The 21,758-nt window shown below is 33.9% G+C and overlaps 1 protein-coding gene across 16 annotated transcripts in view; it reads right to left on the bottom strand.

Annotated features, from left to right (window-relative positions):
• The window catches only part of ORC4 (origin recognition complex subunit 4), a 79,425-nt gene that overhangs the window by 14,099 nt on the left and 43,568 nt on the right, over positions 1-21,758 (bottom strand). For all 16 annotated transcript variants that reach the window (XM_053215030.1, XM_015068368.3, XM_015068372.3 and 13 more), the window contains 5 exons: positions 8,357-8,432; positions 7,806-7,891; positions 4,915-4,963; positions 3,071-3,222; positions 226-399 (listed from right to left, as the gene is read on the bottom strand). In XM_053215030.1, coding sequence (XP_053071005.1) covers positions 226-399; positions 3,071-3,222; positions 4,915-4,963; positions 7,806-7,891; positions 8,357-8,432 — 537 coding nt within the window. The remainder of the gene's footprint in view (positions 1-225; positions 400-3,070; positions 3,223-4,914; positions 4,964-7,805; positions 7,892-8,356; positions 8,433-21,758) is intronic.

Here is a 21,758-nt window from a genome sequence, read left to right on the forward strand (position 1 = left end):
GAGAAAAAATTTAGGATATGACATTTCAATCTCCTTTAAAACACACACACACATGCACGCACACATAAGTGTATGATTTGTATTAATGCAGTTCTATGCTACAGTAACATTAGAAGCTTTGTGCTAATTTACAATTTTTTTTTTAATTTGTAGGTTTTTATTGCTTTCAATGGTATACCAAAGCACAAAAATTACTTTAACATTATTGCCTCTGTTCCAAGTTACCTGAATGCTCTCATTCCACTTCTCAGTGAAGAGCTTGTCTGGAAATTCTGCAGGTAGAGATAATTGTTCTTTAAATATTTTAAGATATTGTGGAAAACCAAATGAATTCATTAAATGTATCTGCCGGTGAGAAAATCGTGACTTCACTCTTTTTTCTAAGAGTTCCAAAATATCCTTAAAAACAACAACAACAATCCATATAAGATGCATGTTTTTTAAAAAACAACATACCAATATTAGAAGTATACATATTCGAACAATCACCTGTAATTAACAACGTTTATCCTATAATACATAATTGAACTTTAAAACTTGTGTAAGCCTCCAAAACCTCAAATCATTCCCTTGATTTCTTTAATTATTACACAAGCTAATTTTATTAATTCCCTTCTAAGCATTGGTAGGCCTAGTGTTATCATGCCTTTTACCTACTATGCTACTATCAGTTAATCTTTAACATTCTAAGACCAACAATAATTGCAAAAGAATTGTAACTATTACTGAATAGTTCTACACCACAGTAACACCAATAATTTAAGTGTTTATTTACTTATTTTGAGAGTGAGTGTGACTGGGGGAAAGGCACAGCACAGGGCCCAACACGGGACTCGATCTCATGAACCATTAGAGAGTGTATGACCTCAGCTGAAATCAAGAGCTGGACACTTAGCTGAATGAGCCACCCAGGTGCCCCATCACCAAGAATTTCAATAAGGAATTGCATATTCTATAAAGAATTCAGATTAAAGAAATGGTAAAATGTAGTAAGATTATTACATTCCTGCAAATTTAAATATCTTCATTGTTTTATGTAACAAAGACTCAAGAAATAGTACATGTAATGGAGAAAAGTTGACTTCACAAAACTACCTATAAATTCAAGCTGAAGCAAGCTGAACTACAAGAACAAACTATAGGAGAGGAAACTTGCAGGAACACGGCATGACACTGATAAGTTATTCTGTCTTTTGTCTTTTTATAGTGATATTTTAGAAACTACTTGCATTTGTGCTATTTATCCTTAAAAAGTTAAAATCAAGTTTACTGTCAAGTTTCTATAGTAAAAAAAACTTAAAAATGCTCTGGTGAGGCCCTAAAATATGGATTTTTAAATCTACCCAGATGATTTTCCTAATTACTAGGTTGAGAAACCAATCATATAGAGCTTGAAAGAATTCAAGTGATCAACATGGGATCATGCTTAGTCTGGAAAGGAAGACAGGAAAGACTTAATAACTTGGGTTTAGAAGGCAGAAGGTGAATAAAAAACCTGGAATGTTCTTAATAGGTTAAGTGCCAGCATAATTAAAAGAGACAAAAGTTATGTTCAGAAACAGCAGTATTATAAATTTATTTTCTATTAAGGAGTAGTTCTAGATCATCCATATAGGTAGGTGCCTGAAAGGTAGTGGAAACAACACTCTATACAACCAATAATTAAGAGCTTGAACTTGGGAATGGAAAGAAAGAGGTAGAAGTAAAAGATATTTTAGTGGTGGAGAGTAATGACAGAACCTGGCAATGTGGGAATAAAGGGGATAGTACCAAAAAAGAAATACTTCCACAGGGAAGAGGTTGTTTGCTGGCAAACTCACTAATCCACCCATCTTTTGACTTTTTTCCTATAAACATGGACATATGGATATACTTAGAATTGAACTGCATAGTTGGAGAATTATACATGTAGAATTTTTAAAGGCCTAAGATAACACTACTAGGGAGCAGCTGATTCTTTATTTGGTCCTTCATTGGGGCAATAACATTTGCCACTGCTTCTTCTACCCAAAGAGTTTTTTGGTTTTTTTGTTTTTGTTTTTTTTTTTAGCAAGAAGATGCTTCCTTAACTCCTGTGGTATAACTGCTGCTTTTGGCAAGGAGAAATAAAGACCTGGCAGATGTTCTATGAGGGAGGCTTATTATGAAGGCATATATCATAAGCTCTAGAGCACCAGGAAAAGAAAACAGAGAAAGACACTACACAGAAAAACAGCACTGGCAGGAGGACTGTTGAAAGATGACTTAAAGCATTTCACTGTTCTAAAAAAAAAAAAAAAAAAAAAAAAAAAAAAAAAACAAAAAAACAGCTGCAGGAAAGAAAAAGAAGTAAATGAGCCTGATACAAGGCTACCAAGAATGCAGGAGGGAAAAGAAGGATGAAAACAACAGACTCATGGCAGCCAGAGCATGAGAAGAGAGATGACCCTTAAGTACCAGTTTTATCTGAATTCAGTAATAAAGTTTATAATGTAAAAGAAGATACAAAAAGGCCTGTGTAGCCATCTGAAGGTACATAGGGTTCAACATGTAGAGTCTTCACAAAGTAATGTGATAGCAACAATGAGACTATGGTTACAATCATTCTAAAATCCCCCCAAAAAGCAAAGATGCCACTATCTACTGTGACATCTTGACAGAAGTAATCCCTTCCATTTCTCAAGATGTGTACTTACAAAGAGGGGATAGTATCATTTTTACTCAATTCCAAGCATTATCAAAATATAGAATGAATCTTAAATATAAAAGTAATTAGCAATTTTTATAACATGATGGTAAGATTATTTCATTGTCTTTTTACTTGCTAATGTAGAAATTATACTAGCATAATCTGACTTCGCATTTTCATTCAGTGATTCCACTGGAGAGAGGGAGGTATTAGTTTATGAGTATGTGTGAATAATTGTTTCCTTCAATCTGAGCTGAAAAGTAGGATAAATGCACAAGGCACTGATAAAACACATTTGAAAGAAATGCTTAATATAATCACCTACATAAGTGACTACATCAGTAATTAAGCTTTAATTATCTAAATATTATAATCAATTTTTTAATAGAAAGAATAACTTACCAATCTACATGTAAGACCAATAACTGCTAGTGGAGTCTGTGCAGACTGAGAAATGTCAAAAAGATTATAGAGGAGTGTCTGGTTTTTATGATGAGCAAAAAGATCAAATTCATCTAATATGAAGATCACTGGGCAACTACTAGACCTGTCACCTAAGATAAAATAAGAGTTTTATATTAATAAGCAATTATATCAACCTTTCTTAAGTTTCCAAATTATTCACTACATTTTAGTTGTTAAAACTCAATTCAACAAATACATACTGAAAAACCTACTTTGGGTAGGATACTTAACAGTGCATGTACATTTATTCAACAAAAAATTGTTCACATGACAAGATAGCCCTTACTGCCCTCAAGTAGTTCACAGTCTAATTACCAGATTCTAGTTTACTAACAAAAAAACTCAAGAATTATTTAAGTGATTATGCCATTATTTTTTAAATTATGGAAACATAATCTTTTACCATCAAAAAATTGACAAGGATCTCTTAACACCTACATACTCCAAAACACTTTGGTATTAATAATAAAGGGAGCAACTAGCTTATGAACAAAACTTTTGCTTCAAAAGAGACTTGTTTAGTTAGCAGAAATACAAAGTGCATTTTCCCAGGTGCTTAAAATTTTTACAAATAAATTGTTAAATTATGAATTCAACCAAAGCCACTTTTAACTCCTTTTTGAGCCCTGCCCTGACAATTTTAATATTTCAACAATAGGGAAAGTTCAACATGACTCTGTGAATTCATTTTTCTCATTACAATGAGGGAAACTACTTTAACAGATGAATCGCTATTACCTTAAAGTTTACGGCTTTATATTTACATACACAAGTGAAAAGAAAATCTGACAAGAGGACATTTAACAGATAATAAAACATATACAGAAACCTAAATGGCATGAAAAGCCTGAGGACTACTTAAAAAGTCTATAAACAAACCTATATAATATAGAAATTTAGTATTTGATAAAATATGCCATTACAAATCAATGGGGAAAAGTGGTTTATACAAGGTCACATCTCAACTTTACACCTTATCAAAATAAGTTCTCACCAGATTATAAGTATATGTTAGATGAAAACATTAACTAGATGTCTTCAAAATCTAAAGACAAAAATTTAGACTATGTAAAAAATTTAAAACTTCAGCAGAAAAGTCCAAACCAAATTTAAGAGAAAAATAAGTGCAAGAATTTTCATGAATGAGTATGAGATAAACATCACCAAAATAAGGCAAAAGAACCAACAGGAAATACACAAACCAAAAAATATCAGTGCCCAATAAAAGTATGAAGTGGTGAGCATCATTAACACCAACATTATGCATATTAAACTAAGAGATGTATTTTTTTCTCTTAGGCAAACATGAAAAATAATAACTTTGAATAAAAGTTGTGAAGGAAAAGGTACTCTCAAATATGTTTAGAAAATAGAATTTCCAAGGTAGTTTGGTTATATTTATACTTTTAAATGTGGTACAGTTTGATCAAGAATTCTACTCACTAAAATTTACCCCAGGAAAAATCCAAATGACAATTTAAGCATTTCTTCCTAATTGTACAAAGTTAGAATGTCCAGAACTGGTGATTAAGAACCTAATTTAATATATTTGGAGCATAATTAATTTATAAAACAGAATAAATGAGAACCATAAAAATGATGGTGTAGCTCACTAATTACTGACACAGAAAGATGTTCACCACACACCGTTAAGTAAGTGAAAAGATACAGGTTATACAATATGGAAAATTATTTTAATCTTATACAAAATTACGTCCATCTGTATCAGTGATATACTGTAGGTGATATCTTCAGATGGTGTTAAATATGCTAATATTTACCTTTTTTCAAAGCTTCCAGAAGAAATGAAAGGTTTTCAGCAAAGCTTCCCTAAACAACAAAAATAGACACCATGACTAAAAGTTTAATGAAATAAAGAATAAAAGAGGACTATGATATTTGGACATTATATAGGCATTATGTATCTATTTTTTTCTAGATTCAAATTAGTCAGCAGTCAGATTCTGAGCTGGATATTTCTATGTGCATCACTAAAAACTTAAAATGTTGAAGCAGGGATGGCATAGTGTTGAAAACGGCATAACTCTGTCATGTTTACAATTTTGCATTTTCCAGATAAAATCTGTAAAAATGTTAACTTTAAAGGTTGTTTTTAAGACTTGCTATATTCTAAATACAGTCAGAGAACTAAAACTCCATTGTACTTCAAATACATTAAGCTCTTGCCAGTCTCAGATTAATTTGAACATTAAAAAATGCCCATGAATTTAAATCAGATCCAAAAGGAAATGGGAGAAGAAATTTGCCTCAAATATTCCATACTATAATTGTTTTTACCTATTCAAGAGCATATCATAGAATGTGTATATATCATATCAAATTTGGCTGTTTACTTGGAACACAGCCAAAACATTTTTGGATAAAACTTAAATATATTCTATGTGGAAATTAAGAGAGTAGCACATGCGTTACCCTGATGTTCCAGCTTGTGGATAAAGGCCCTTTAAAATATTTTTTCATTTAAGTCATTAATTTTTACGTTATTCAGATTTTTTGATTTAAATAACCAACTTTAAATTTGCAAAGACATATCAGAGAAAAGAAATCCACTTGTTTCCCAATTTTGAGAGAACTGATACAAAATAGCATAATAGGTTTTTAAGAACTTGCACATATTTTACTATAATTGCATGTTGTCAAATCAACATTATTTCCAAGACAGGTAGGGCAAGAAGTATTTACCATAATATAAATAAAGGCTCACAGGCTGTGGGTAAGTCAGTACTATCCAAAGTTATTCAACTACTAGCCAAAGTACTAGCCAAATAACTACTCGCCAAAGTTATTCAAAGGTTGTTAGTCTTTTTTCTAAATTTCAATTTATTTTTAAGAGAGAGAGAGTGTGTGTGAATCCCAAGCAGACTCTGCTGTCAGTGCTGAGCCTGTTAGTCTTTTTTCTAAAGTTTATTTATTTATTTTTAAGAGAGAGAGTGTGTGTGAATCCCAAGCAGACTCTGTGCTGTCAGTGCTGAGCCTGATTTGGGGTTTAATCCCACAAATTGGGAGATCATGACCTGAGCCAAAATCAAGAGTTGGATGCCCGACCAAAGGAGCCACCCAGATGCCACCCTCCTTCTTTTTAAAGACAGTTATAACCTGACATTAAGTTTATCATTATATAAATACATATGCACATATAAGAATATCCTTATATGAATACATATACATGTATTGTATATAGATATCCATATACATTTACAGGAATATAGAAATTTGCTCTAAGTATATCAAAATAGAAAGACTCTGGGTTCAGTTAAGTGACTTCGGTTCTTAATGTCCAGCCTTTGTCATTTTATGACCTTAGGTAAGCTAAATATATTGTTTGCCTCAGGTAACTGATCTATATAATGTAGAAGTTAAATAATGTCTTTATGTGATGCTATTAACAAAAGTAATGACCCAGGATGTTAAACAACGGTGACTTTTTAATCAATTCCTATGAATCCAATATAAATAGGTCCATTTAGGAAAGTTAGAAACACCAGTCTACATCGATTGCAAACTGAAGGCCACACTGAGCCTACCTAATAGTAAATCTCCTTGATCAGGTAGGCCACTGTATTCAACAGTACAGTCTGAACAGGAGACAGAACACTAGACTTATAGAGGGGCATTATGAACCTGTAGACAGTGTAGAAGGATAACACATGATTGGCTCAACTTTTTATAAGTAATTACTAAAGAGGCTTACAACTATGGCTATGCCATTGCAGAAAAGAGTATACATTTTAGAGTGATAGTACTGTATGATCACCAGTGAGCAGAAAATGAACTGGGATGTATACAACCCACTTTAATTGAGTAAGCAGTAGGAGAGGTAGTCATTTCATTATGAAAGTTAAGGTAGCTATAAATTAATGTTTCTCTTGAACCCTATAAATAAAGTGATAGGGTAAACATTTTAATAAAAGTTCCAGAACATTGCTGATCAGTTTCATTTAAGTAACTGATGTTCACCAATCCTGAGATTCCAAGCTGCTACAATAATGAGGTATAAATAAGTTTCTGAAAACATTTTAATAGTAAGAGATAACTGACATTTGTAAGAGATAACTGAAATTTGTATAGTACATCACAAACCCAGCATTTTTCAAATATAAATTATGTTCAATGCTCCCTTTTGTCTTTAGAATAAATCTGTGAAGTATGAGAAGATAATGCACATTTAACACAGATGAGAAATCTCAACTTCAGAGATACTAGCCATGATGGCCATGTAGTCAACAGTTTCAAGACAAGGCTCAAATCCACATTTAATAGCTTCAAATTCAGCACATTTTCCATTACACCTAGCTACCCAAGTCTCAAAAGACTAAAAACAGACTGCTAGAGTGTAGTACTTTAAAAAATATATTAATCTACCTCCAAGAACAGAGAATCAAGATATTTCTCTTAACACGTAAAGAAACAAACTCAGATAATATCTACAGAAACACGGATTTCTTGACTATTTTATAGTGTGATCTACTTTAAAAAATCTAAAGATATGATGAATAAATGCATCCTAGAACCTTATACTTTTTTACGACAAGAATATTTCAGATTTCAATTTAGAATCTCTGAACCTGCCCTAGTCTTTCAAAAATATAAAAATATCTATGCCATGCAAACATTAAAGCCTATTTAATAAAGGAATAGAAACAATACTTACAAAAACTTTATCTCCAACTACATTTTCCAGATTTAACTGTCTTGTGATTTCCTTTAGGGCAATATTATCATTGATCTGCAGCAGTCCTGAAATAAAGTCCATTTAAAAATATTTAATTAAAATGAAATATTTATTTGATAGAGCACAGGTTATTTTCCAGTCAAGTTAAGTTTTCTAACGCTTTTTAAATTTAACTAGAAAGAAAAAAGTCAAAAGCCTGTTTGTTTACATTACTTCCTTTTTGAAGCACAGCAATGAAGACGTGGTAGACTCAAAGAACTATCTACCTTGGGATTCTTTTATTTTAAGAAAAGAAAGACAAAAAACAAGAGTCCTTATGTGCTTCCTTTGTATATTACTATTATTATTATTATTTTAGTTTCTAAAAATAATGCATATGGTACTTTAAAGTGGAAGTTGTTAAACATGGATCATGTTTTTAAAATATAATTGTCATCCACCTTTAAACATTTTAGGTAAATTAGGTTTTGTATTATAAAAAGCTCACATGGCTTATATCATTTCCAATGGCAAAATTATGACATACTTACCATTTAGGTGAACTTGTAATACATTCTCACTCACTTCTTCTATTTCCATTAGTTCTTTCAAAGCATGGTTTATTAACTAAGTGGTATTAAAAAAAGTTTATGGAATATTTAGATAAAAATCATAAGCTTGTATTTTTTTAAACTATGAATAATAGAAACAGAACATAATAAAAATATCATTTGAAACTAATAAATAAATTTGCACATTATTCAGATAAAAGGTTTAAGTAGAATATCTAATGTCCGACTCAAGATGCCAGAGACAAGACTGATGTCACACTCTCTCAATCATCTCCCGAAACTAATAAATGTTTATAAGCAACCGTCAAGTTTACAGACATTTTTGTCTGTTAAGTCACATAAGTCACATGTATCAAATGACTACAAAAATCAACCCCAATCAATGTATCAATTTCTATGAAATACTGTTAAGTACTCTGTATGTTACCATGAAATAAAAACTCGAAAAGTAAAAACTACCAAGAGGATAACCTGAAAAAAGAGATGGCCCCTGTTAGTTGCTAGGTATAGTACCCATCCCTCATCCACAGTTTCAATTTCCATTAGTGTGGAAGCAGATGAATCCTCCTTTTGACGTTATGGTCAAAAGGTCAATAGTAGCCTAATGTCACATAAAAATGCCTACATCATTCACCTAACCTAATCTCATCATGTAGGCATTTTATCATCTTACATCATCACAAGGGTAAATATAGGACAAAACGATACTTTGAGAGAGACACCTCACTGAAATAACTCACTGTATTTGTTATAACTATTCTATTTTATTACTATTTATTTTTAATCTCTTACTGTGCCTTATTTATACATTACACGTTCCCAAAGGTATATATGCATAAAAAATAACAGTACATATAGAGTGTGTTACTATCTTCGTGGTTTCAGTCATTCACTGGAGTCTTGAAATGTATGCCCTATGGGTGAGAGGACACTACCATATACAGAACAAGACCCTATTAAAGAAACGTAGAGCTTGTAATAAGAAAATTACTACTACTAATATAATTACTACTAAAAATACACTCACAAAGTGTTATACCATCTTAAACTGTTTTAATTATAAAGTTTTGGATTTGTGTAACTACAGATTCCTATGCCACATACTTTCTATTCTCTATTTTTTTGACTTGTGATATCACAATTACACTGCAATATAATATACATCTCTTCAAATTAATATTGCATTCATTTTTTTAAATTTAAAAATGAACACAACTAAGAAAAGCAAAAAAGCTTTTAAAAGGAAGAGCAATGATGAAGGACTACTCCTTCTAATATTAAAATAGAAAGGACTATTACAAAATAAATGGTCGCCCAAAATAGGCTGTGTATACAAAATTAAATTACTAAAGTTGCTATCAAAATTTAGTGAGGACAAAAGGATTATTCAAAAAACAAAAAAACCCAATGGAACAACTGGTAAGCCATTTGGAAAAACAAAATACTATTTGTATTTCCAATATTCTATTTGTCACTACAACATCTTTGTGAAATAGGAAGAAGTAAATATCATTTTAAATTATTAGGTTTCACAATATGGTATCAAACATACTAGCCATTCTGGTATATCTGTATTGTTTTAAAAACAAATGGAACTCTATGTCAGATCATAGTTAAACTAAGTCCTCTAAAAAAGGGATAATCTCAAAATATTAAGTGACATACTATGAAATAAAGCCTAGTAAGAAGTGACATTCTTTACAGAAAACCATTAGAAAATGAGGTGGCACTTCTTGGCCTTTAGATTAAGTATGAGTCTATCATAAGTTTGTCCCCAGGTAATACAAACTTCCTATCTCTAACAATCAAATCATCCTAAATACCCCAGAAATCAATCTGAAAACTGGCAAAAAAAAACAAAAACAAAAACAAAAACAAAAAAAACCTCCACAAATAAAGGTAGAGAGGAGGCCACATCAAAGGAGGTAGGAAGTATGGAGACTCAACTTGGGAGAAAAATGTATCGTAACCAATGGGGTAGAGAGGAAGTTACCATCTGGAGAAGGGCAAGAGACAGGCTAACACATAGGGAAGTATACAGGAAATGAATCCCCACAGCAATTGGCTTGGAAAGTGAGAGGGCCTGAATTTCTTGAGTTCTTGCAACCAGTGGGGCTTAAAGCCTGGAGTTCTAAAGGTCAGCATGTTTGGCTCAGGGAAAGCTGGGACTGGGACACTGGGACTGCTCTTGGAGAGAAGGCTGGGCAAACAGCCTATGGATGGACACAGCTTGCAAAAACCAATCTGGATAGTGCCTGGGGCACACTGTAGGGAGGTTAGCTACTCCTCTTTGGGAATGTTCCAGAGTGAGGGCATTCAGAGAGAGAGAGACCTCCAGGTAAAAAGGAACTGGCAGGTACCAATTACCTCACTTGCCTGTCAGAATACAGAGCTACCGGCAAAAAACAGTCTTGGGCCCACACTCATTACCTAACTTGCTTACACCAAGCCCCACCCACCCCCTCACGATCTGGGGAAAACAACCTTCCTAGTCACTCTTGCCTAGGTGGCAGCATGGCAGGCCCCCTCTCCTACAAGACTGGCCCAAACCCGTGCCAATACTATGGCTCCTATCTGGTAAGTTTTGCAAAGCTGCAGTTTAGGTGATGGTGGTGACAGGTTATTTCACAAAGCAGACCAGAACACATTTAGTTAAAATGCACTCATTCAGGGCAGGGACCAAACACTGCCCACAATAGGCATCTGTAGATGACTGCCCTGAAGCATAAAACTATCAGGACCACACAACAGCAGAGTACACTTAGCATTGCTGGAAGTGCCAGGTCCTGGGGAAGAAGGGACACTATACTGCAGGGCACCACAGGACCTCTTCTTCATAAAGCTATTGCCCTCAAAAAATAGGAGAAGTAGCTGACTTCCCTCACACATAGAAACAGACACTGAGACTTATACAAAATGGGAAGACAGAAGAATTTCTCCCAAATGAGATAACAGGACAAGGACGTGGCAAAAAACCTAAGTGAAACAGATAAAAGAAAATTTAAAGCAATGATTACAAGTATACTTACTGGACTTGAGAAAAGAGTGGAGCACATCAATGAGACCATTAACACAGAGATAAGAAGTAACACAGCACAGAAAAAGGACTCAATAAATGAAATGAGAAACATGCTTGATGGAATAAACTGCAGGCTGGAAGAAGAGGAACTAATTAATGACCCAGAAGACAGAGTAATGTAAAATAATCAAGCTGAACAAAAGAAAGAAAAAAGAATTATGGAAAATGAGAACAGATGTAGAGGATTTCAATGTCTCCATCAAGTGTAATAACATTCATATTACAGGAGTCCCAGGAGCACAGAGAAAAGGGAGTAAAGAATTTATTTGGAGAAATAATAGCTGAAAACTTCCTTAATTTGGGGAAGGAAACAGATACCCAGATCTAGGAGGCACAAAGAAACCCCAACAAAAGCAACAAAAGTAGATCCACACCAAGACATATGTAATTAAAATGGGAAAATACAGTGGTAAAGGAAAAAATATTAAAAGTGACAAGATAAAAATAGACAGTTATATACAAAGGAAATACCATAAGGCTATCAGAGAATTTTTCAGCAGAAACTTTCCAATCCAGAAAGGAGTGTCATGTTATATGCAAACTGCTGAATGGGAAATATCTGCAGCCAAGAATACTCTTTCCTGCAAGGCTATCAGAATAGAAGGAAAGAGTGAGTTTGTCAGACAAACAAAAATTAAAGGAGTTCATGACCACTAAACCAGCCCTGCAGAAAATATTAAAGTGGTCTCTTTGAGTGTAAATAAAGGAAGACCAAAATGACAGCATGAAGGCAGGAAACACAAAAATAGTAAAAATGAATATTCCTGTAAAAAAAAATCAGTAAAGGAATTCACAAAATGAAAGGATATAAAATATGACACTACATACATAAAACATGGGGAGACGAAGAGTAAAGAATGGGTTCAAACTTAAACAACCATCAACTTGTATACAGGCTGCTCTATGCAGAAGATGTTATATACAAACCTAATGGTAACCACAAATCAAAAACCACTAATAAATATGCAAAGAATAAAGAGAAGAAATCCAAACATATCATTAAAGAAAATCAGCAAACCATGAAAGAGAAGAAAAGAACAAATCAGAAAATCTTCGGAAACAACCACAGAACAAGTAATAAAACGGCAATAAATGCATATCAATGATAACTTTGAATGTAAATGGACTAAAGACTCCAATAAACAGACAGAGGGGAACAGAATGGACAAAAAACCCCAAGACCCATCTATATGCTGTGTACAAGAGACACATTTTAGACCTAAACACACCTGCAGATTGAAAGTGAGGGGATGGAGAAACATTTATCATGTAAATGGATGTCAAAAGAAGGCCAGAGTAGCAATACTTATATTGGCTTTAAATCAAAGACTGTTAACAAGAGACCAAGAAAGACACTATGTAATAATTAAGGGAACAATCCAATAGACTATAATAATTGTAAATATTTACACATCCAATATGGGAGCACTCCAATACATAAAACCTTTAATAACAAACATAAAGGAATGAATCAACAATAATACAACAGTAGGGGACTTTAACACCCCACTGACATCAATGTACAGAGCATCTAAACAGAAAATCAACAAGGACAATGGCTTAGAATGACACATTGGACCAGAAAGATTTAGCAGATATATTGACAACATTCCATCCAAAAATAGCAGAATACACATCCTTCTCAAGCGCACATGGAACTTTCTCCAAAACAGATCTCCAGATATTAGGCCACAAAACAAGCCTCAACAAATGAAAGTCATACCGTGTATCTTTTATGAAAACAACATTATGAAACTATACGTCAACCACAAGGAAAAAAATCTCGGAAAACCACAAATACATGGAGGTTAACTAACATGCTACTGAACAATGAATAGGTCAACCAGGAAATCAAAGAAGGAAATAAAAAAGCACATGGAAACAAGTAAATATGAAAATATAATGGTTCACACCTGTGGGACAGTTTTAAGAGGGAAGTTTATAGCAATATGAGCCTACAGGCCTACCTCAAGAAGCAAGACAAATCTCAAGTAAATAACTTTACACCTAAAGGAGCTAAAAAGAACAAAAAACCCTAAAACCAGCAAAGGAAGGAAATAATAAAGATTAGAGCAGAAATAAATGATACAGAAACCAAAAAAACAATAGAACAGATCAATGAAACCAAGAGCTTGTTCTTTGGGGGAAAAAAAAATGATAAAACTGGTAAGCCTCTAGCCACACTTACCAGGGGAAAAAAAAAAGAAAAAAAAACAAATAAAATCAAAAACGAGAGAAGAGAAACAACACCACAGAAACACAAACATTCATAGAACAACATGAAAAACTACATGCCAACATTGGACAGCCTAGAAGAAATAGGTAAATTCCTAGAAACATGTAACCTACCAAAACTGACACAGGAAGAACAGAAAATTTGAACAGACTAATAACCAGTGAGAAAATTACATCAGTAATCAAAAAAACTCCCAGGAAACAAAAGTCCAGAGCCACTTGGCTTCTCAAATTCTACAATCATTTGAAGAACAGTTAATACCTATGCTTCTCAAACATTCCAAAAAATAAAAAAAGGAAGGAAAACTTCAAATTCATTCTATGAGGGCAGCATTATCCTGACACCGAAACTAGATAAAGATATCACAAAAACAACTACAGGCCAAGATCTCTGATGAATACAGATGCAAAAATTCTCAACATAATACCAGCAAACAGAATCCAACAATACATTAAAAAAAATTATTTACCACAATCAAGCGGGATTTAATGCTGGGTTGCAAGGGCGGTTCACTATTTGCAAATCAATCAACATGATACAGCACATCAGTAAGATAAAGAATAAGAACCATATGATTATTTTAGTAGATGCAGAGAAAGCATTTGGCAAAGTACAACATCTATTCATGATAAAAACCCTCAATGAAGTAGGTTTAGAGGAAACATACCTAAACATAAAATAGAGGAGAAACTGAGAGCCTTTCCCTTAAGGTCAGGAACAACACAAAGATGTCTTTGTATTCAACACTTGTATTCAACATACTACTGGAAGACCTAGCCACAGCAATCAGAAAATATAAAGAAATAAAAGGCATTCAAAACAGTAAGGAAGCAGTAAAACTTTTCACTTATTTGCAGATGACATGATACTCTATATAGAAAACCCAAAAGACTCCAACAAAAAGCTGCTAAAATAAATGAAGTCAGTAAAGTGGCAAGATATAAAATCAATGTACAGATCTCCATTGCATTTCTATACATCAATAATGAAGCAGTAGAAAGAGAAATTAAGAAAACAATACCATTTACAATTGCACCAAAAAGAGTAGGATATCTAGGATAAACATAACCAAAGAGGTGACAAATCTGTTCCCTGAAAACTATAAAGCACCGATGAAAGAAAATGAAGAGGACACAAAGAGATAGGAAGACATTCTATGCTCATGGATTGTAAGAATATTGTTAAAATGTCTAAACTACCCAAAGCAATATGCATTTAATGTAGTTCCTGTCAAAATACTAAGCATTTTTCACAGAGCTAGAACAAATAATCCTAAAATGTCTATGCAACCACAGAAGACCCCAAATAGCCAAAGCAATCTTAAAAGCAAAGCTGGAGGCATCACAATTCCAGACTTCAAGTTACATTACAAGGCTGCAGTAATCAAGACAGTATGGTACTGGCACAAAAATAGACATGCAGACCAATGGAATAGAAAACCCAGAAATAAACCCACAATTATATGGTCCATTAATCTTCGACAAAGGGGGAAAGAATATCCAAAGGGAAAAAGATAATGTCTTCAAAAAATGGGGGCACCTGGGTGGCTCAGTTGGTTGAGCATCCAACTTCGGCTCACGTCATGATCTCACAGTCTGTGAGTTCGAGCCCTGTGTTGGGCTCTGTGCTGACAGCTCAGAGCCTGGAGCCTGCTTCAGATTCTGTGTCTCCCTCTCTCTCTGCCCCTCCCCTGCTCATGATCTGTCTCTCTCTGTGTCAAAAATAAATAAAAACATTAAAAAAAATTAAGAAACAAAAAATGGTGCTGGGAAAACTGGACAGAAACATGCAGAAGAATGAAACTGGACCACTCTCTTATATCATATGCAAAAATAGACTCAAAATCTACTAAAGACCTAAATGTGAGATCTGAAACCGTAAAAATTCTGCAAGAAAGCACAGATAGTAATTTCTCTGACACTGGCCTTTAGGAACTTCTTTCTAAATAGCTCCCCCTGAGACAAGGAAAAAAAAAAAAAAAGCAAAAATAAACTACTGGGACTATATCAAAATGTAAAGCTTCTGGATGGTGAAGAAAACCAACAAAACTACAAGGCAACCTACTGAATGAGAGAAGATATCTGCAAATGACATATCTGATAAAGCGTTAGTATCCAAAATATATAAAGAGCTGATACAACCCAACACCCCAAAAACAAATAATGCAATTTACAAATGGACAGAAGACAGATATTCTCCCAAGGAAAACATACAGATGGCCAACAAACCCATTGAAAGATGCTCAACATCACTCAGCATCAAGGAAATGCAAATCAAAACCACAAGGAGATATCATTTCACACCTGCCAGAATGGTTAGAATAAAAAACAAAAGAACAGGTGCTGGCAAGGATGTGGAGCAAAAGGAACCCTCATGCACTGTTGGTGGGAATGCAAATTGGTACAGCTACTGTGAAAGATAATATGAGGTTCCTCAAAAAGTTAAAAGAGAACTAACCTACAATCCAACAAATATACTACTGGGTATTTCCCTAAAGAATACAAAAACACTAATTCAAAGAGATACATACACCCCATGTTTATATAGCATTATTTACAACAGCCAAATTATGGAAGTAAAGTGTCCATTGATAGATGAATGGATAAAGAAGACATGGTATACACACACAATAGAATATTATTCAGCCATTAAAAAGAATCAAATCTTGCCCTTTGCAATGACATGCATGGAGGGAGAGTATAATGCTAAGTGAAATAAGTCAGAGAAAAAGACAGATACCATATGATTTCACTCATGTGGAATTGAGTTAACAAAACAAGCAAAGGGAGAGAGAGAGAAAGAGAGAGAGGCATACCATGAAAAAGACTCAAGTTTAGAGAACCAACTGATGGTTACCAGAGAGGAGGTGGTTAGGGGGATAGGTAAAATAGTTGTTGGGATAAAGGAGTGCATTTGTGATGAGCACCAGGTGGTTAAAATAAAAACTTAAAAGAGTTAAAACAAGTTTATAACATTCTTTCCATTAAATTTACTTTAAACAACTTATTATCATTTGTCTAGATCACCTCACAATTTTTACATGATGTGTTTGTGTGATCTGAAATGATAATTTAAATGTATTAGCATATGTGTCTTCAAATAATTTTAGTTCAAATCCACATATTGCTAAAACTGACTGGTGTGTTACCTATTGTATAATTTATTTTTTAATTTTTTTAACGTTTATTTTTGAGACAGAGAGAGACAGAGCATGAATGGAGGAGGGTCAAAGAGAGAGGGAGACACAGAATCTGAAGCAGGCTCCAGGCTCTGAGCTGTCAGCACAGAGCTCGATGTGGGGCTCGAACTCACGGACCGAGAGATCATGACCTGAGCCGAAGTCGGGTGCCTAACCGACTGAGCCACCCAAGTGCCCCCCTATTGTGTAATTTTTTAACGAATTGTGTAACTGGTAAATTTTTTACTGTATACAATTTCATCTTTCCAAATATTTTAAGCTACATTATATACTAAAAATACTTAGTTGATATTATATTACACCAACCACCATAACAAAGATGGCTACCCCATTTCCACAATCTTTGTAGCTAACAATTAATTTTCCGAACATACTGGCATAGTTCACTTAGACCTGCCAGCAATCAGGGATTTTTATGCTTACCTACTATTACTGTTACCACATGCTTGTTTCTTTGTCTACAGTAATTTCTGTATAGAAAAGTATTTTCCAGGATACAATCTGTCATTTGGAACCACATGTATTTTTTCTATGAAATGTTTGAGATACAGTAAATCACACTAACTTTCTGTTATCTTTATCAGTAACTGCAGATTGAAAATTTTTGTACTTCAAGTAGTTTGGCCAAAGAGAGTATTAAAAATATACTGTATTCTTATTAAATTAAAATTTACATTTAAAAAGTTATACTAATAAGATGTCTAAAATCATCTACTTTATGTCTCAGGATACTCCACACACAACAAATCACAAAAGTTAAACAATCCTCCTTGGCTCTCTGTCCTCTCAATATTGGGGTGCAATAGGAATAAGTCAAATCATAACAAAATGGAATACCAAGTATGGGATTCTTCCCTATTCCAGCAAAGTCAGACTTGATAAATGACTTTAAAGCACCAGAACAGGCCTCTCTGGTTTGAGAAGCAACAACAATGGGACAAACTGTCAGCATACCACGAACACTCTGTTTTATTAAGTGATAAATACTACGTCTTAATGGCTGTCGTCTTCTTTAACCTTGAATAAATAGAAAAAACTAACATGGGAGTTTATATAAAAATTATGTTACATAAAGGACATAAGCTGATAAAAAGACTAATTAGTACTGAAAATGTGTATTTTAGAAAATAAATATTGTGAGCTCTTTAAGCCAGACTTAGATAAACACAAAACAACAGACTAAGAAGGTACATGACAAGGAGGCAGACAAGTAGGAAGGACTGTTAGAAGCTAAAATGCAGTATCACATTAGAAGAAGCAAAGTGTGGAACTGCTGGTGAAGAAAATCACACTGGTGATATGGCAGAATGCTGAGGGGGAAAAAAAAAAGAAAGAACATGGAGAAATGACATAGAGAAATAAGAACAAAGGCTTAAGAATTGGATATGCTAATGCTAAGAAAGGACAAGAAGAAATAAATGAGAAGAAATATCCCAAAATAAACTTATTCTTCAGTGAAAACAGACCTAAATTCATATTAAGAGGCTTTGAATAATATTAATTTTATGATCAGTGCTTAAAAATAGCCTGTGAAAGACAAATGCAGGAAGACAAGAGAATGAAATAAAAGGTACAAAAGGAAATAGGAAAGAAATAAAAACTTTCTGTCATTTGCAGATGACATGATTGTAGAAAATCCCCAAATATTGACAAATTTTTGGAACAAATGATCAATTACAAGATTGCACGATACAAGATAAAACACAAAGTCATTTGCTTTTGTATATATCAGCAATGAGCAGGTGGAATCTGAATTAAAAATGTCATACTACTCACATTAGCACCAAAACTATTTACTTAGTATAAATCTAATGACATATGTGTAAGATCTATATGAGAAAAACCACAAAAGTCTGATGAAAGACCTAAATAAATGAAAAGCTATTCCATGTTTATCAATGTGAAGATTCAGTATACTTAAGAAACCAATTTTTCCATTGTGATCTATAGATTGAACACAAAATCCCACCACTGAATACAAAAATTCCAGTACTTGGAAATAAATACATAAATTCTAAAGTTAATAAAAAGGCAAAGTACCCAGAATAGCCAAAATAATACTGAAGCAGCACACAAAGTTGGAAAACTGTCAATGCCTAACTTTAAGCCTTACTATAAAGCTACAGTAATCAAGACAGGCAGAAACAGACTGACACAAATACAATCAACTGACCTTTGAAAAAGAAGCAAAGGTAATTCACTGAAGAAAAGACGGCCTTGTCAACAAACGCTGAAACAATTTAAACATTCATATACAAGGAAAAGAAAAAAAAGAAAGAAAAAGAATTTAGACACAGACCTTACACTGTTCAAAGAAATTAATTCAAAATAAATCACCAACCCAACTGTAAAACACAACGACTATAAAAGTTCCAGAAGGACACATAGGAGAAAAACCTAGAAGACCTTGGATTTGGTGATGAAGTTTTAGATATACCACCAAAATCACAACCCATGAAAGAAATAACTGGTAAGTTGATATGGAAAAACTGCTTGCCAAGGAAACTCATAATAGAATTAAAAGAGAAACCACAGATTTGGAGAAAGTATCTGCAAAACACATAGCTGGTATATCCAAAATATACAAAGACTTCTCAAAACATATCAATAAGAAATGAATAAACCCAATTCAAAAATGGTCAGAAAATACCTTACCAAAGATATACAGATGAAAATAAGCATATGAAAAGATACTTAATATCATACATAATTAGAAGATTGCAAATAAAAATAGCATTGGGATACTACTACATACATACTAGAATGGCTAACATTAAAAACAACGATAATACCAAATGCTAATGAGGATGCATAACAAGAGAAACTCTTATTAATTGCTGGTGAAAAAAGCAAAATGGTACTGACACTTTGGAAGACCCTTAGTACAGTCTTACAAAGCTAAACAGTCTTACCATACGATCCAACAATGTTGCTCCCAAGTATTTATCCAATTAAGTTGAAGATTATGTCCACATAAAAACCTGCATACAAGTGTTTATAAAAGCTTTATTCAGAACTACTCAAAATTGGAACTAATCAAGTTCCTTTAATAGGTGAATGGATAAACAGTGGTACATCCATACAAAGGAATATTATTAAACAATTAAAAGAAATGACCTATCAAGCCATAAAATGACATGAAGGAACCTTAAATTCATACTGGTAAGTGGAAGAAGCCAATCTTCTTAATTTTATGATTCCAACTGTGACATTCTGAAAAAGGCAAAACCATGGTGATAATAAGAAAATTAGTGCTTACCAAGGATTGGGGGTGGGAAGACTAATAGGTAAAGTACAGGGGATTTTTAGGGTGGCAAAATTATTTTGTATGACACTGTAATGTTGGACACATGACTATGCATATGTTAAAATCCTCAGAATTGTACATCAGAAAGAGTGAACCTTCATGAAAACTATGAGACGCTAGTTAATGACAACATATTAATATTGGTTCATGAATTTCTACAAATGTACTATGCTAAGGAAAGATGTTAATAACAGGGGAAGTTGTATGTGTGTATGTGGGGGGGGGGGAGGGATGGTTATAACAGGGGAACTCTCTGGCACAAAAACAGACACTCAGATCAATAGAACAGAATAGAGAACCCTGAAATGGACCCACAAACGTATGGCCAACTAATCTTTGACAAAGCAGGGAAGAATATCCAATGGAATAAAGACAGTCTCTTCAGCAAGTGGTGCTGAGGAAACTGGACAGTGACATGCAGAAGAATGAACCTGGACCACTTTCTTATACCATACACAAAAATAAACTCAAAATGGATGAAAGACCTAACCATATGACATGAAGCCATCAGAATCCTTGAGGAGAAAGCAGGCAAAAAACCTCTTTGACCTTGGCCACAGCAACTTCTCACTCAACACGTCTCCAGAGGCAAGGGAAACAAAAAGCAAAAATGAACTATTGGGACCTCATCAAAATAAAAAGCTTCTGCACAGTGAAGGAAACAAGCAGCAAAAATAAAAGCCAACCGATGGAATGGGAGAAGATATTTGCAAGTGACATATCAGATAAAGGGTTAGTATCCAAAATCTATAAAGAACTTATCAACTCAACACCCAAAAAACAAATAATCCAGTAAAGAAATGGGCAAAAGACATGAATAGACACTTCTCCAAAGAAGACATCTAGATGACCAACCGACACACAAAAAAAATGCTCAACTTCACTCATCATCAGGGAAATACAAATCAAAACCACAATGAGATACCACCTTACACTTGTCAGAATGGCTAACATTAACAGCTCAGGCAACAACAGATGTTGGCGAGGATGCGGAGAAAGAGGATCTCTTTTGTGCTGCTGGTGGGAATGAAAACTGGTGCAGTCACTCTGGAAAACAGTATGGAGGTTCCTCAAAAATTAAAAATAGAACTACCCTACAACCTAGCAATTGCACTACTAGGTAATTATTCAAGGGATACAGGTATGCTGTTTTGAAGGGACACATGCACCCCCATGTTTATAGTGCACTATCAACAATAGCCAAAGTATGGAAAGACTCCAAATGTCCATCGATGGATGAATGGATAAAGAAGATGTGGCATATATATACAATGGAGTATTACTCGACAATCAAAAAGAATGAAATCTTGCCATTTACAACTACATGGATGGAACTGGAGGGTATTATGCTAAGCGAAATTAGAGAAAGACAAGTATCGTAGACTTCACTCATATGAGGACTTTAAGACACAGAACAGATGAACACAAGGGAAGGGAAGCAAAAATAATATAAAAAAAGGGAAGGGGACAAAACAGAAGAGACTCTTACATATGGAGAACAGAGGGTTACTGGTAGGGTGTGGGAGGGGGGATGGGCTAAATGGGTAAGGGGCATTAAGG

This window comes from Acinonyx jubatus, chromosome C1, assembly GCF_027475565.1.
Source record: "Acinonyx jubatus isolate Ajub_Pintada_27869175 chromosome C1, VMU_Ajub_asm_v1.0, whole genome shotgun sequence".
NCBI lineage: Eukaryota > Metazoa > Chordata > Mammalia > Carnivora > Felidae > Acinonyx > Acinonyx jubatus.